At 43.0% G+C, this 16576-nt stretch overlaps 1 protein-coding gene across 1 annotated transcript in view; it reads right to left on the reverse strand.

The window, feature by feature from the left end:
• The window catches only part of DCAF1 (DDB1 and CUL4 associated factor 1), a 44106-nt gene continuing 27530 nt past the window's right edge, over positions 1 to 16576 (reverse strand). Inside the window, exons 19-23 of the mRNA XM_035337717.1 lie at positions 16355 to 16459; positions 15507 to 15580; positions 14402 to 14506; positions 5019 to 5274; positions 1 to 1035 (exon numbers count right to left, since the gene is read on the reverse strand). Coding sequence (XP_035193608.1) covers positions 977 to 1035; positions 5019 to 5274; positions 14402 to 14506; positions 15507 to 15580; positions 16355 to 16459 — 599 coding nt within the window. The 3' untranslated portion in view covers positions 1 to 976. The remainder of the gene's footprint in view (positions 1036 to 5018; positions 5275 to 14401; positions 14507 to 15506; positions 15581 to 16354; positions 16460 to 16576) is intronic.

The raw sequence follows: 16576 nt of genomic DNA on the forward strand, positions 1-16576 counted from the left end.
TACAATTCAAAAAGCAATGTCCTTTTATTTAATTTTTTAATAAATACACTTTACATTAAAGAAAAAGGCCTTCAATTTGCAGTTTCCACACAGAGGGCAAAAAGGGAAAGAAAAAAAAAATAAAGATTAAAAAACTTGAACCACAAAGGGCAGAGGGGAGAAAGAGGGCTCCAACTTTAACCCCAGATTCCCACGTCCTCAGGAATACCACGCTCCGATTAGGCCACGCCAGGCTTTCAGCCTCCCACTACAGCTGGTGTCACAGCAAGAATCTCCACTCTAAGCAGCCTGCACATTCAGCTACCAAACACCCCCAGGGCTCTTCCCTGGGGGACATATGCGTCTGAAACACATGGCACACTAGCAGGTGGCTAACACCTGTTGTGTTTTCTTTAAAAAATAAAACATATTTAAAATAAAGATATTCTCAACTCCTCAACCATTTTAGAAACCATGATCCTCTTATTTCATTTCTTAGTTGCATAAAAATGCCTCTTTTTAAATTTTAAACAATTTTTCTCCCCCAAACCTACCCCATGGTAACAAGGTACTACAGGAATACAAAGTTCATCCCCTCTTTACTAGAACACCTGCCTTTTTTTTTTTTTTTTTTTTTTTGGTTTTATATAAAACTATTTCTGTTCTTTAGGAAAGAACTTTATACAAAGAAAATATATTGTGAAATATCTTCAGAAGTTTCCTTGAAGAGGAGAGTCATCTCAGCCTAAAATAAAAAATAAAAAAAAAGGCAGAGAGAAAAGAGGCCTAACCCCAGGTCTCTTTATTGTAGAGCCTCGGACTTAGCCCCGAGCCTCAAACTGACTCAAACCAACACAGCGGATGGGCTGGAGTTCCTCAGGTTTTCCCAGGAGGAAAAGGGTCGGGGTGCTCAGAATCAGTTTCCAATTTGGTCTCCAGTCTTCTGCTGGGAAGGGAGCGTCTCCTCCCGCCAACACCCCCGCCTGGCAGCCGCTCCTCACTCGTTCAGAGTCAAGATTATGTCGTCCTCCAAGTCAGAGTTATCTGAGCTGTCAGCTGAAAAGGAGACACACAGGTTAGGCTTGGTGGGTGCACAAACACGGCTGTCAGGTGGCTAAGCAAGGCAATGCAGTCATAGTTATAAGGAGATGGCCAGCACCTGCTTGGGACCAGGAACTCCTCTGCACTAAGGAAGGCAGCTAGCACCATTCCTGCAGTTCCCATCAACCAAAAGCAGTTGGCAAATCTGCACCAGAGCTGTGTTCTCCCTGTTAGAGCAGAGGGTGAAGAGCAGCTCTCACAGGTGCAGCGTTAGCTGGCAGTATTTTACCACGACAAGATAGAGAGAAGGACGCCAGCACGAAGGGACCTGTACATGAGCTGCCCGCACAACTTACTGCGTACATCTGAGTGCAACAGCTCTTCGTGCTGGGAGCTGGCCGTACCTGCAGTCATTTCTCACAGCTGCTATTTCAAAGCAAGCTGGACAGTTCCAGCAAAATGATGCAGAGGAACATGGCCTCCGTGTAGCGTACACAGGGCTAACTCATTAATCAGCAGGTTGGACCCAGACTTTGTCAGCATGAGGACACTCCCCTCAGCGCAGCAGGAGACCCCCCTGCTGAGGGGGAAGTAATCCATACACTCAAGACTAGCACCTTCCTCTAGCAACCCCAAAGGTTACCATAAATTAACTACAGTTATTAACAGTGACCTGCAGCCTATTGCTGAAAACTGTGCCTTCGTTTTCCTCTCTCTGTGGTATAGGATGAGGACATGAAAGGATTTGCCAGAAGCAGTCACACACACACACGCTTTTTAACTTAGAAAATCTCTCCTCCCTCAGTTGTACAAGAGGGAAGTGATAGCAGCTCTGGCAGAAAGGCCTCCTGCTTACCTTGGAGATGACGATGGTTCTTTTTCTTACGTGAATTCATTGGATGCTGCAGTTAACTAGGTGTTAAAAATAGTTTTTTTTAAAAAAAAAAAAAACACTGAGACTTCCTCTTAGCCATCTCAGTTATAGTGGAACTCTAGAACACCTGTTAAGGTAAGCCAGACCTTCTGGAAGGTTCACCCCTTCTCAGGTGCTTTCCTTAGGAAAAAAAAAAATCACAGGCAAGCAGCAAAGGGCACAAACCCTTTCCCCCAACCCTCCTCCCTGAAGACACCTCTAAGATGAAGAGAAAAATGCAATGCCAAAGTGAGCTGAAGATACGGTTATCCCACACCACACTGGCAATCTGTAGAGACAGCTGACTGCTGCACAGCCCTTCTCCCCCAGGCTTCCTGCGAAGCCCTCTGGTAGGCCTGTCCTTCTGCTTTAAACTCCCTTGGAAACCAGGTGACCTCTGGCCTCAACTCTCCTACATGCACAAGGTCTCGGACAGACCCAGCTACTGGAGCCAGACCCATTCAGGAGCGTGGTATTCTCCCCCCGAGGAACAGGCAGCAGAGGAGCAGTGGCTGATGAAATGCTTGAAGAAGCTTCAGGGAAGGTACAAGAGCATCCAGGAGCCTGTACAGTGGCAGGGCAGGAAACTGCAAATGCAGCAGCAGCTTGGGAACGCTCCTCCTCGCACCTCTGTTTGCCTTTCCACTGGGACCAGCCCCAGTCTCACCTGCCATCGCACTGAGCCTACACTGGGGGATCGTCAGTGCTCCCCGAGCGGCTCCAGCAACGCAAGGGGAGTTGGAGAACACCCGTTGGTGTTGCAGCAGCTACACTCATGTAGTAAAGAGGGAAAGAAGTACAAGGGAGACAATCCACGAGCTCTGGAAAAGAGCAGCTGAAAAAGTTCTTTCCCAACACCAGAGGAAAGCTTTGAAAGGGGATTTCCTAGCTCCTTATGCTCCAGTCCACCACACAACCTGACAGCTTTGAGCTCCGTGTCTGTAAGTAAACCTGATTGCAACAAAATGCTTGGGAGAAGCTTATAGACACGCCTGGAAACTGCCATTTCAGATTACAGAAGGAGAACTGAGGAGACAAGTCAGCCATGCTGCTGCAAGTCACCAGGAGGTGCTGAAAGGCATTGTCCCAGACCCTGGAATTCAGCACATTCCCAGGTTATTCCTCTCCTGGATACAGGTGAGAACTTCAGAGTTTTCTTCCATCCTACGTCCCCACCTGCATTCAGAAAAGACACCCCTCTGGCCCACAACAAGCTCTTGGGAGACGTGCACAGCGCACAAACTGCTCTGGACAAGATTAACAGGTCCGCCTGCCCCAAAGTGGTGACAAAGCAGGAGCAAGAAAAATTCACACTTAAAAGATTTCTCCATGGATTATTCCTGAACAGGAAAAAATCTAAAGCATGAGGAAATAAAGCCACTCACTTCTCTGCTTCAACTCATTTTTGAATTAATTTGTTTTAAGCACGCCCACTGCACATTATGTAGGTTCAACCGAAGTAGAGCAAAGGTTGGCAGTAGAAAGCATTCTAAATTCATCACCAAGCCGATCTATACTTGGTGACTGTGTCTTGGTCATCATTGCCCTTGCCACTTTTAGCTCAGGACCACAGCATAAGCAAAGGAGAGGGAGATTTCAACTGCTCTCGCTACATGAGAAACAAAAGCAAGCCAAAGTTGAAGCCACAAAGAAGCAGCCACAGAAGCCCACTCATCACATGCTGGGCAAGGACCACATGTCCGTCAGCCTGGCACAGCTGCTCTCCCTGCCTCAAGTTCCCAAAGATGCTTCCAAGCAACCCACAGCCACAGTATGGGCTGGCTGCAGCTCTACTGCAGTAACAGACCCCAGGTTCTGACCAAGTGGCTGTACCTATAAGCAGCGTACAGGTGTGGCCATTTCATAACGTGTAGTGCTCCGCAGAGAACACTTGGAATAACCGTCAGGTAGCATCCAGGTTTGTTACAGGAACAGCTACGGGAATTACTGGCCCCAACTGCCATTCTGGGCAATTTGAGTTCTAGCACGCTGGGTGCTCTCTTTCAATAGCGTCGAGCCCTGCACCCTCTGAAAACAGAAGTGGAGCTGTCAGGAATGTCGTGACAGCAAACAGGACAGGCAAAAGTTACGTGCAAGCCCGAAATGCACCAGTGCAAGACCTTGTTTTTGAATTTGAGCTACATAAGCGTCCAGTAAGGTCCTGCAGACTACACCTACCACCTCCAAAAGAACTGACCCCCCAAAAAAATGTAGCAACCTGATGTAGTCACGCCGTTAGGGAAGTCAGAGGACTAAGCTGCATTGTAACAGAGATGTGGGACATGAATGAGCGCCAGCCACATTAGCACCAAAGTAGAGGCCTGGCACACAGTTCTCCGGCGCTTTGGCAGAGAAGACCAATTCCCACCTTTAGCTCTCATGTGAATCCCCTGTCACTGCGGTAGGTCACTGACGCTACCTTACTCACCTTCTCTTTCTTGTGAAGCCTTTTTCTAAATTGAATTGCTAGATAAAGAGTTCAGACCTTTCTTTCCTACACACACACTTTATTAACTTTTCAAGTCTCTGTATCTATGGAATGCCAGAAAAAAAGAACAATTTCAATTTTATCTCAAAGTTACGTTAGCAACAGCATAGTCTGAAAAAAAAAGAGCCAGAAATGCCATGTTGCAGTTGCTTGAAGTGCAAAGTCAAAAGAGAAAGAACAGTGCCAAGGAGCAAAAAGGTCTCTCTGTCCTTACAGGTACAAGTAAGGCAGAGAAGACAGGTGAAGCAACAGGACAACCAGTGACGCCCTAAAGGGCAGGATGGGCAACAATCAGACACGGCTTCTTCACATGGAGTTTCTTGGCCTGCCTTTAAGATCTCTCACATGTACCTGGGAGCACTTGAAGAAAGGAGGTGCCTTCCTTTCCAGAACTCACAATTGTTCTCTCAGGTAAGAGCTGTTTTTCCTGTCAGATTACTAAGAGAGGCCATAGCTGACCAAGCATAATGAACTGTGCCTTTCATACTATCGAGGGAGAAAGTCACCTAGGTCAGGTCGGCCAGGTGTTGCATATTTGTCATGACATCAAACAGAGGACAAGGTCACCTTTGGTCACCAAGCTCAGTACACACTTACTATCTCCAAGGATCAGCTCAACTTCCTCATCAGCGTCAGAGTCTTCATCTTCACCCTCATCACCTTCTTCCAGGAGGTTGGCAAGCTCCTCATCGTCAGAGGGAGAAAAGTCATTTTCTCCGTCCTCACCAGCATTCTCATTGTTCTCATCCTCCTCCAGCTCAGCCTCCAGCAGCTGGTCTGTGTCCAGCTCATCAAGGTCATCTGTATCATCATCATCTTCGTCATCATCTTCTTCCTCTTGCTCTTCTTCCTCCTACAAAGACAGAAAAACAGTCCACAGTGGACATCAAAACAAATGCAAAATGGAGTAAGAATAATTGAAGAAAACACACCTATAGCTTCCACTTCTCTGAAGTACATTATCTAATTAAATTAAGTAAAGTCTTAAGTACATATATCAGTTATGTGTAGTACCGTCAGTTATACACTTTATGCAAAGTATAGATGATGCAAGAACTGTCAGTTCTTCTAGTGCAAGTCTGCAGCACGGGACAACTCGATTCAATTGTGTCTTGTGTCTTCGAGGTATCTCTGAACACTCACTAACTTACCAAAACCCACTAATTCACTTACACAGTAACAAATCACTTCTCAACACAGTCCATGCCCCTGGAACTAGTTCAAGGATGATTAAGATGGCAAGTGATTCACGTCAGCTTTTGAACGCACCTGCAGATTTACAGAGATGGAGTACAAGAAAAGCTGGACATCTAGCTTACAGAATCAGAACAGTTCATTACTTAGCAAAGGATTATCTCAAGATCATCTCCAAGCAAATTACCAGTAACTTAACTCTACTTACCCGTTCGTAATCTTAAATAAATATTCAGAAAGCACAATAGATTCAGCTCAAGTGATTTATTGTTTATAGCTACCCAGGAAAAACTAAATGCCATCCCATTAAGGAATGGCATACATGGGGGTGGCAGTGCTATAGCAAGAAATGCTTCACCTAAATCACGCTGCCAGTATTTACCTCCTGTTCACAGCTTAGTAAATACCTTTTGCTCTGGTTCAAGCTTTATACATTTACTTCCATGTTGTTCTTGGATATCACTCAGATTTGCATGCAATTTCGCTTGCCCTTCATCATCAGGTTTTCGTCATCATTGCAGACTTCCTTACTGTTCTCCTTCACCCATTTATTTTGCACATACAAAATTCACTGCAGTTGTCTTGTTGGGTAGTACAGGTTATTGATACGTAACACATTCACTGGTGTTCAGCTCTCTCTACACAACATACAAAGCCTCAGGAAAACCTCCATCCTTCACTTAAACTCTGATGCAAACTACGTTTTCACTAGGCAGAATTTACAACATATTTCGGCACTGCAGTTACGTCTCAAGCTAAGGCTGCACGTCTCCTAGCCAAAGGAGCAGAAATAACCTTATTCCAGATTACATTTTGTATATTGTGGGCAACAGATTGCGGCACAACTCGAATGGGATCGGCAAACTTTCCCAAGGAAACAACACCCAACGGAAAAGCTTCCAAGTTCTCCCAAAGCTGTTCAATACTCTCCTTACTGCAGCTTCCAGGGAAGAATCTTTGCCAGAGGATGATTAAAAAGAATAAATCAGCATCTACAGAAGCACAGAATACTAAGAAAATTAGATTTTCTGAATTTCCCAAGAGTTTCTTTTCTAAAGCATAGACGATTCCCTCTACGGATCAATCTACATGTGTGTTTTCTGTACTACTGATGAATTGGGAGAAGCTATTAGACAGGACAATAGACAGGACTCATTAGACAGGACAATACCATATAGCAACTGCAACACATTGGAAACTGATCTCAGATGTCAACTATGGTTGAGCCCAATTTCCACTTTCCTGAGATAATACGCACAGATTCTGTAAGGTCCTGTAGGTCTCCAACATCTCAAGAACGTTGGTCCACCAGACACCTTTCAGTCAGATCTAACTTATTAAGCTTGTACACCACTGAACCCACAGTGTACTTCTCCACGTCCCTGAATTGAAGTGACCTTCTGCAAACTCAACTGCATTAGAAGAAAGCTTCCAACAAGTAACAGAATTCTTTTCTATTCAATACATATCTTACCAAAACATATTTTAAACAAAACATAGAGGACACAGTACACACGTAGTCTAAGTTCCCATCATGTTTTTCGTACAATTTTCAAACTTTGCTCTTTTCTTATTCAGAGTGGAAAGAGATACAACAGAAATATAAATTATAGCAGCTTACTTTACAAGCAGTCTTAAGACCTTTTATAGTGTTTTCTTACATTTCCAGAATTCTTACATTTCCAGAATTCAAAACTTTCTATGATCAGATGAACAGACTTTGAGACCTCAGCTCACTTTTTTCTTCCTCACTAGGGGTTGATTTCAGTCCAAAACAAGTCCTTGTGTTAACTGTTCTCTGCTGAGTCTCCTTTGCTACTGCTATATGAACTGTTCAGCTGTCACCTGCTCCTGGCTGCTCCTTCCCCAGCCCCATCCTCACCTCCTGTCATCACTTCCAAGTCAACACCTCTCCTCTGCAGACGCTTTCCAGCAACAGTCCCTTCCTCTGAAAACACACTTCCCATTGCAACTGTCAGTTTGAATCCTGATATATTATATTGCTCTATTCTTAGTTTCATTTGAGGGGTTACCTTTTCCTCTACCTGCAAAACGGTTAATCAAATATCACTGAAGGTTCCACCACATTTTCACATCTTTCAGCTCATACTTAATTCACTTCTGGCTATTCATAGCTCTGTAAGCGTAATCATGTGGCAGTAAACATCTGTTTCTATAAACTTTTTCTTTTTTAAATAAATGTTTCCCAGAGCCCCACTAATTTGTTGAAATTAAACTAGTAGGTGGTCTCCTGCAAAAGCAAATACTGTACCCTCTTCCCCCAAGCTTCTCCTGAGAAAAGCAAATTCCTTTTTAGTAATCTGATTTCTTCCAAAATAACAGTATTACTTAAATTACTACTTCTTTTCCAGCACAGGAAGGGGTTTTGCCTTCATAACAAGAACACACAATTGTTGTTCCAATACAAATTCACTGAAGAGTATTTTTCACTCCAGAGGAATAAATCTCTTCCTCTTCTCCTAATTTATCTTTCTCCACAGATGATCCCCTTGTCACATCTTCTGACAATTGTTCTCTGTTTCCAAACGGCCATGTAGCACGTTAGTACTTTCTGATCCTTTGCTATGCAGTTCTCAGGAGTGCCAATGTCTGTTTTTCAATCACTTCAGAGTCCTCTATCCAGTTTCCTCCCCTACCCACTTCTTAACACTCCCAGAACAATGCGCAGTAGAAAAAGCTTAAAATATAGCCAACAGTCCTTCTGGGGGGTCAAGTATTCAAGGAATTTTACCTTCTGAATTACCTAGTCCCCCTCCCTCCCCTCGGTTAGCAAGCCCTAACTCACTTCCTATCACCATTCCATTAAATTCATTCTAAGTACACCTCTCCTTCACATTAAAAGGCTGCACCTACTTTTAGCTTCTTGGCTACTCCAACATCAGAATTTCCTCACAGCCGTTTATGGAGGTCAAAGTACTAAAAACACAGAAGCCTGGGAACGTACAGAAGTTACTATATGTAACAAGCAAGGGATCTTACCACGGGCTTCTATGCAGAAGTTAAGTATGTGCAGATTTACTACAGGACGTGGCACACAGCATGTCACAGAGGCAAAAAATGGAGTGAAGAAATAAAACCCAGTTATTCTCTTAGGCTGTGTAAGTCAGTTTAGCCTAACAATAATTACTCACTTGTTATGAATGAAAAAGTACCCATGACACAGATGCACAAAACCTTCAGAGTAACTGGGCCTCTGTTGGATTGGCCTGTTCAGCTGGGACTCTTTGACCAATACTTTGTTTTGCCAATGAAATGTTTTCATTGTAACATGACCAGATGCATCTGATGATAATAAATCTCACTCCAGAGTCACCGTCTGCTTTGAGGAATATGCAAGTCACCATTCAGCAGTTGCTGAGAACCATCAAACCGTGGTGGTGATTTGGCACAAGCTGCCAAATGGATTAAAGTGACCCATCCCCTTCCCAGCAAGTATCTGCATGAAAACAAGCCCGTATCAAAACAACGGCAATAAAAAGCCAGTGGAATTGCTGTTGCAGGCAGATAGGCAGGTAGATTCCAAAAATAAAAGTCAAAACTGGGACCACAAAGAACACACAAAGAAAATCATTCTCCATCCTGGCTAAAGCATATGTTAGAATGACAATTCTCTTGGGAGTACTTACTGCCTTAACTCCAAAGCTTTCATTTCATATCACCCAGAATTTTCCAAACCAATGTAAAAAGACAAATTACACACCTACCATCACCATTTAGATAGCCCAGAAGCAGTGCAGGATTATTAAGTTCTTCAGTTCTGGCAAAAGAAGCAGAACACACTTTATAGGACAGGGACAGCTAAGCGTGGCAATCGCAATCTGCTGCTGAAGCCATAAATCTATCTAAACACAAGAATAACTGAGAATACTTGAGCCTCACAGGTGTAATAACATCATCCATATCATGTACTACAGAGAAAAAAAGAGGTCTTAAAGAACTAATACGGAAAAGAAAAACTAAGAGGTAAAAATACAGACACTAAAAATCCTTTAACTAACTCAGAAGATGATCATTATCCAGACTTCATTTTCCCAGTTTTGACACAGAGTGTGTGGTCAGCCAGTCCAGTTCACTTTTGTTAGCTTTTCTGATTGTTTAATATTTCTGAGGACTACTTTTCTCATCCACAGCAACTGCCACGCACCACTTCTAGGTCTGATCAGTACGTTCACTTTTCTTTGCACCAATTCTTGGTCTGCCTAACTACACCAGAGAGGCCAATCAGCCAAGAAAGGGAACTGAAGAATTAAGGAAACGAACAACCAAAGGATGGCCCAGTATTGGCGTAAGTAGCTCGAATACCAATCTTGTTTTTTATGAAGTCTCTCAAAGTCAATCAGAATAGGGGTAAATGCATGAGGAGGAGCACCTTAATGCAGCCTGAATAATGGGGAACTCAGCCTATTTCCCCATAGCTGAACGTGGAAATACTTGCGAATGTCAGACCCCTTTAGATACTCAGCCAACAGTGAAATAATGCATGAAAAGGCTGAAATCAAAGTCATTCTGCCGAAATTACTAGTCTTTCTGCCGCGTACGATATCCAGCCAAAAAAGCTTACCTATCACCTCTTGCTAAGCACGTCACCTCTTCACTTTCCCTCAGTTACTGCAGTAGGTATGGACCACAGAGCATCAATACCCATTCAGCATCTGTTCTGATTAACAAGTCCTGACAATACTGGATTACCGGCCACAACTCGAGATGCAGCTTTCTGGAGATCTAGTATGAAAGGCTGGTGTAACAGCAAAGGAAGGACCCAGCAACAGTGCTGTTCTTCTCAAGTATTTCAAACAAAAGCAAAAGGATTTAGCACAACAGGACCATACACAAGCCAGCCAAATCAGCCTGACCATTTAATTAGTGGGTAATTTATGTAACAGATGATTTTACAAGGTTAATTTGAGAAAGGGGGAGTAATACAGTTTTGTTTCTTCGCTGAAGTAAGAGAATGAATTGAAAGGCAGCAGGGATGTGTGGCCTATAAGTATCTGGCCTATTTTAAGGACTCAGCTTTTGCTTTTCAAAAAATTGTCACAGACCTGTATTACTGACCTATTATCAGACCCTTGTCAAAATGTCAGGCAGATATTTTTCTCCACAGTTCTTATGGCTAACTTTCCTCAAACCCAATTTTTAAAGCGACTTCCTTCTGTATCATGTGACTTCCAAACAGGGCTTGCCCAAGCAAGCCTGCTTCTACTTGCACACTTACTGCTTCTGTATGGGCAAAAAATGTACTTATGAACACATGTAGATCATACACAAAAATATACCTGCATAAAGTATTAGGATACAGGGGCCAAACAGATCAATATCTACTCTGGAAGTCTTGACCAGAGAGGTACCACAATTAATGTTGATTCAAATGAATTTCCCCTCCACCTTTTTCATGAAAAAAGCTCAGAAAGCATCCTTTAGCTAGGTGTTTTGTAACATCTGTGACAAGTCCCAATAAGTTTGAAAGTTTATTCCCATTTGTCAAAGCCTAAGTCGAAGAAATTGATCAGGAGAGTACATCACACCTACATCTGTGTGAGCGTATGTATACAGATAAAGGTCTTTTTTGTCAGGAAACAAATTACCCTGGTTGACCTTAACAAGCAAGGGAGCCAGAGAGATACTGTCTTAATTCTGGAAGTTTTCTACTTGTTCTAGCTCAATGCAGGACATCTCTATGGAGACAAAAGATGTATTTTGTAAGCCTGTTTCAGATGGACTAGGACAAATCTGCAGGAACAGCAATGAACAGCTACAGGACAGAATGCAAGGCTTTCAGTTTATGTTGCTAAATATAGACTGAATGGAATTTGGATTCATAAATGTAATATTAAAGTCAGAACTCTTATTAAAGAAACTAGATTGCAATCATTCCTAAAAGACAGTTCCTGTCTAGGAAACATCCATACACTTCAGAAATGAAGACCATAAAAAGCAGCAATTATGCGCAGTCCGCTAGTTACTCTTAGCTTGCCAACTGAATACTCCGTAAGCTTTACTGAAAAGCTTTTGGCATGCTTAAGTTATGTCTGGGGCCACCTCTTTTTGTAGGAAGCCTCCCCAGTCACATTTGATAGATGATCTTTGATCCATCTGACTGATAGACCTTTGCTTGGTACCTTGTGTTACAGCCTGGAACCAGCAGCATTCAGGCTGTGTCCTCTGTCACAAATACACATCTCCACTTCAGTCAACACCTGCCAGTGATATCACAACACGGTGTCTCAGTAGCTGCTGGTTAATCATTGTACAATTCAACATCAATTGCTGCTACAAGGATTTTTATAAAGAAAATGTGCATATGCTCCCTGAAACTGAACATAAAAGAAAAACAGTGGAAGCAGAGACAAAAATGGAAACTAACGCCTATCTGAGGCGAGCATTGGATAGCTGAAAAGTAGAAACACTTTGGAAAGAACAGTGATTTCCCCCCCCCCCAGCACCCTTCACTGCTTCACAAGGAATCCTACTCTTCACCCAACCTAAAAGTTCCTGAACTGAATCCAACCAGTCTAGGGACAGAAACAGTGACTGATGATTCCAAGATTTCAATTGCATCCTTGCACAGAGGACAGGAGGGAAAACCATGTATGTAAAACCAAACTACTGTTTTATCTTAAGAATTATAGTGAAATTGTAACAGGAACAGCTACCTGCAGAGAAAATTACTTTCCATGGATCTGCTGTCCAGTGTTCTGAACTATAAAGTGAAAATTTTAACATAGCAACAAGACAAAAAGGGTTAACAGAAATCCATCTTTCCACACATTGTGAAAAATACCAAAATACTACCTTCTGGCATTCATTGGAGAAAAGGCAAAGTCAGCTTTCTTATGGGAAATACAAATATAAAGAATCACAGAATCATTCAGGTTGGAAAAGACCTCTAAGATCATCTGGTCCAACCTTTCACCTAGCACTGCCAAGCCCATCATTAAACCACGTCACTAAACTCTACATCTACACATTTCTTGAAGACCTCCAGGGAGGGTGACTCAACCACTACCCTGAGCAGCCTGTTCCAATACTTCACAACCCTTTCAGTGAGGAAATTTTTTGTCCTTTAAGGCAATTGTAGGGCACAATAAGGTCTCCTCTGAGCCTTCTTTGCTCCAAGTGAAACAACCTCAGCTCCCCCAGCCACTCCTCACAGGACTTGTTCTCCAGGCCCCTCACCAGCTTCACTGCCCGTCTCTGGACACACTCCAGCACCTCGATGTCCTTGTAGCAAAGGGCCCAAAACTGAACACAGTACTCGAGGTGTGGCCTCACCAGAGCCAAGTACAGAGGGACAATCATTTCCCTGGTCCTGCTGGCCATGCCATTTCTGATACAAGCCAGGATGATGTTGGCCTTCTTGGCCACCTGAGCACACTGCTGGCTCATGTTCAGCAGGCTGTCAACCAATACCCCCAGGACCCTTTCCTCTGGGCAGCTTTTCAGCCACTCTGCCCCCAGCCTGTAGTGCTACTTGGGGTTGTTGTGCCCCAGGTGCAGGACCCGGCACTTGGCCTTGTTGAACTTCATACCGTTGGCCTCAGCCCATCGGTCCAGCCTATCCAGATCCCTCTGCAGAGCCCTCCTACCCTCGAGCAGATCAACACATACACCTAACTTGGTGTCGTCTGTGACCTTACTGAGGGAGCACTCAATCCCTTTGTCCACATCATTGAAGATGTTGAAGACAACCGGCCCCGGTACTGAGCCTTGGGGATGACCACTAGCGACCAGCCTCCAACTACATTTAGCTCCATTCACCACAGCTCTTTGCATCTGGCCACCCAGCCAGTTTTTATCCCAAACCTCGAGCAGCCAGCTTCTCCAGGAGAACGCTGTGGTGTCAACAGCCCTCCTGAAGTCCAGGTAGACCACATCTACAGCCTTCCTCTCCCCCATCCACTGAGTTCCACCGCCTCCCTCAGCTGCCTCAAATGCAGGAAACCCCTTGCATGCCACAATTCCCCACTCCGCTGCAGAACGTCTGTCTGCACCAGAATCAATTGCCTTGGCAATTTACTAGAACGCAGACAGCAAAGAGCAGAGAATAATGGATTTAAAATCTTTGAGAAATTGAAGCATAAAGCCTTTGCCTGTTCAAAAAACACCTGATCCCCCAAAAGCTACAAATTTGTCCTTAATTCTCACGGTATTGTAAGAAGTATTCTGTGCTGTTCTGTATTCCACCAACTGCACCCTGAGGAGCACTTAGTGCAGTTCTCAGATCTTTTGTCAGGCTGTCAGAGTTCATACAGCTGATCTGAGAAGGAAAACCATCACATCCCAAGGCAAACCTACTGCTTTCTTTAGAATTTCTAAGACATTCTGCTGTGTAGAAAAACTGTGCAGTTTCATTGCATTGGCCACATGCTGTGTCTCACCTGGAAACTGGTGAGATGTTAGGCCCAACTACAAGACTTGGGCATACTTAAACTTAAAAAAGGAAAACCTCAAATATTGTCACTACTGCGTGTCAGAATATTTTAAAAACAGTAAGAACAAACAGCAAAGTTTCTGATCAAGATTAAAACACTTCTGGAAATTAATAAACTATAATTTATCACATCAGTTTGCAGTGCACAAGTTACTGTATACACAGGTCCAGTACTGATAGTCTTAGTTTAAACTGAAAGTAAAGTGATCTGCTTCACAATAGATGGGACCAAATGAGGCATTTGTAGCTTATGGGTAATAACTGAACACCTGTGGCCTCACATACTTGCATAACAGCTACTCTTAAGCAAGCAGGTTAATGCCATGCTTCTCACCTGATCTTCTTCTTCATCCTCTTCATCTTCTGCCAAACGCTGCCTGCCCACTTCATACAGTCTGCAAACTGTATCCATGTTCATGGTATCCATGCTCCCTTGATTCTGAAGGGGAAACACCCACACAGTTAGTCCCAGGCATTCAGTTTTGCATGCATATTCAAAGCTGCACCTGATTTTAACTACAGAAACATGACTAAAACCCTTCCCTCCCGTTTAGCAGCTATACAATTAGCACTAAAAAATAGTCTTTTCATTTTCAAGGACTAGCTAAGGAGTGACGTAAATATCTACCTACTTTCTGCTTCTGTCATCCGCGAGTTGTGCTTTTACACAGACTTAATAAAACCCTTACTGGATCCTGAACACACTGTGGGTTAGTCCTCACCTAACTGCACAACGCTTCTTTTCATATGTGCCTCCCTACCGTATCACAGAACCGCATGCCTTGAGGGAAGACTAAAAACTGCCAAGCAAAAAGTCACAGAAGACAGCAGTCTGATGACCCCGTTGGCCACATGTATATAGCCAGTTCAAGAAACTGAGTACTGACAACATAAAGAGCAAAGAACTGGATCCATTAGTTTAATGTGATTTCCCCTCTCCCCCTCCCCCCCCCAACAAACAAGAAGTTTCACTTAGTAATTTCTGCTTCAAGTTCTTAGCTTCTGGGATTTTGCTAGGAAAGTGAGAAAAGAATAGAAAGAGATCCATAGAAAAGCTCCATGGGAAGCCCAAGGTAGACAGCATTTTCCAGGTATTTAATTTCCTATTAACATTTGCACTACAGATTCATATAAATAGCAAAAAACACATTTCTGTGTTTCTGAGTAGCAAAGCCAGTGCACAGTTATTTTAAAGTGGGAAGCGTTTGAAGAAGAGTGGTGTACACGTTTGGAAGTTCAAGCAATCAGAGGCAGACAAAGATAGCTTTTAAGCATAAGCTGTGGATGGAGAAATGAAGTGAACAGCACCTTTAACACCATCAAAACACCACCACCACTTAGGATGCAAATTTAACAGTAAGAATTCCAGAATCATCAGTTCCAAAGGTTTTAAAAAGAAGGAAACAGCATAGCACACAGATCACAGTTAGCTCCTTTACCTCAATGACAGCCAGATAGCAGTCTTTGCTGTCTGTGCACAAATCAAAGATATTCCGCTTTACGTCTATGGTAGCTGGAAAACATCATAAAATGAACTCAGTGGCTAATTGCATATTACTTAATGCTTGCTAGAAGACAAGAGCTAATCATATATATCTAAAAGCAGATAACTATCTGAGTGAAATGGACATTTGTAACAACTCAACCTGTAATAAAGAACAGAAGTGTTGCAGACTTAAAAAAAAAAAAAGGTAATTTCTTAATCTGGTCTCTGCAGTGCCCCCCCCCTTGATAACAGATGTACTGACTTCCCTAAACACAGTAAATAACAGATAATCTTCCAAGATAGGTGGCAACCAGAGGACTGAGTTATGAGCTGTACTTCCTTTCAAAAGCAAAAGCCACGTTTATGTCTATAGCATCAATTAGCATAGCTGCAGAAGCTCTGCAAGCTCAAGGCCAAAGTGACATTTTGGACTACCAGCATTAGGAAACACTGGAAGGAAAAGGAAAGAAAGATGAAAATAAAAGGTCCTTCCAGAAATTACAAGCAATGACAACTTGGCCAAGTGACCTACTACCTCAGATTATGTCCTGCTTGGAAAAAAGAAAGGAAAATAAAGCCAGAACTGCTGAATGGTAGCAAGTAACGAAGTTCACACAGTGAACAGATGATACTTGAACCTATTTCAGCATTAAACCCAACGTTCATGTTTTGATAGCACAGATCATAGCAAAAATTGTTTTGTCACATATGCAGAGGGGAGGAAGAAGTAAATATTTCTCAGAACTTTCAATAAAACTTCAGACCTCCAGACCAGGCTATTTGCTCCTCTTTTACTCTTACCTATAGGTTTATAATCAGTTGCATTGAATGTCCTGAAAGAAGAGCCAAAGGGACTTCTCATTCTCTCCTCCAAAAGGTCATCTTCATCATCTGCCTGCAACATAGCTGATACAAGGAAAGATTATTCTACAAACCCACCTTCCATTTGTCATTACCTTTAATGAACTTAAGATCAAAACAAACTTTTGACATGAATTTTCTTCATATTTAATAGCTTGGCAA

Source organism: Oxyura jamaicensis, chromosome 12 (genome assembly GCF_011077185.1).
Source record: "Oxyura jamaicensis isolate SHBP4307 breed ruddy duck chromosome 12, BPBGC_Ojam_1.0, whole genome shotgun sequence".
Classification (NCBI taxonomy): domain Eukaryota; kingdom Metazoa; phylum Chordata; class Aves; order Anseriformes; family Anatidae; genus Oxyura; species Oxyura jamaicensis.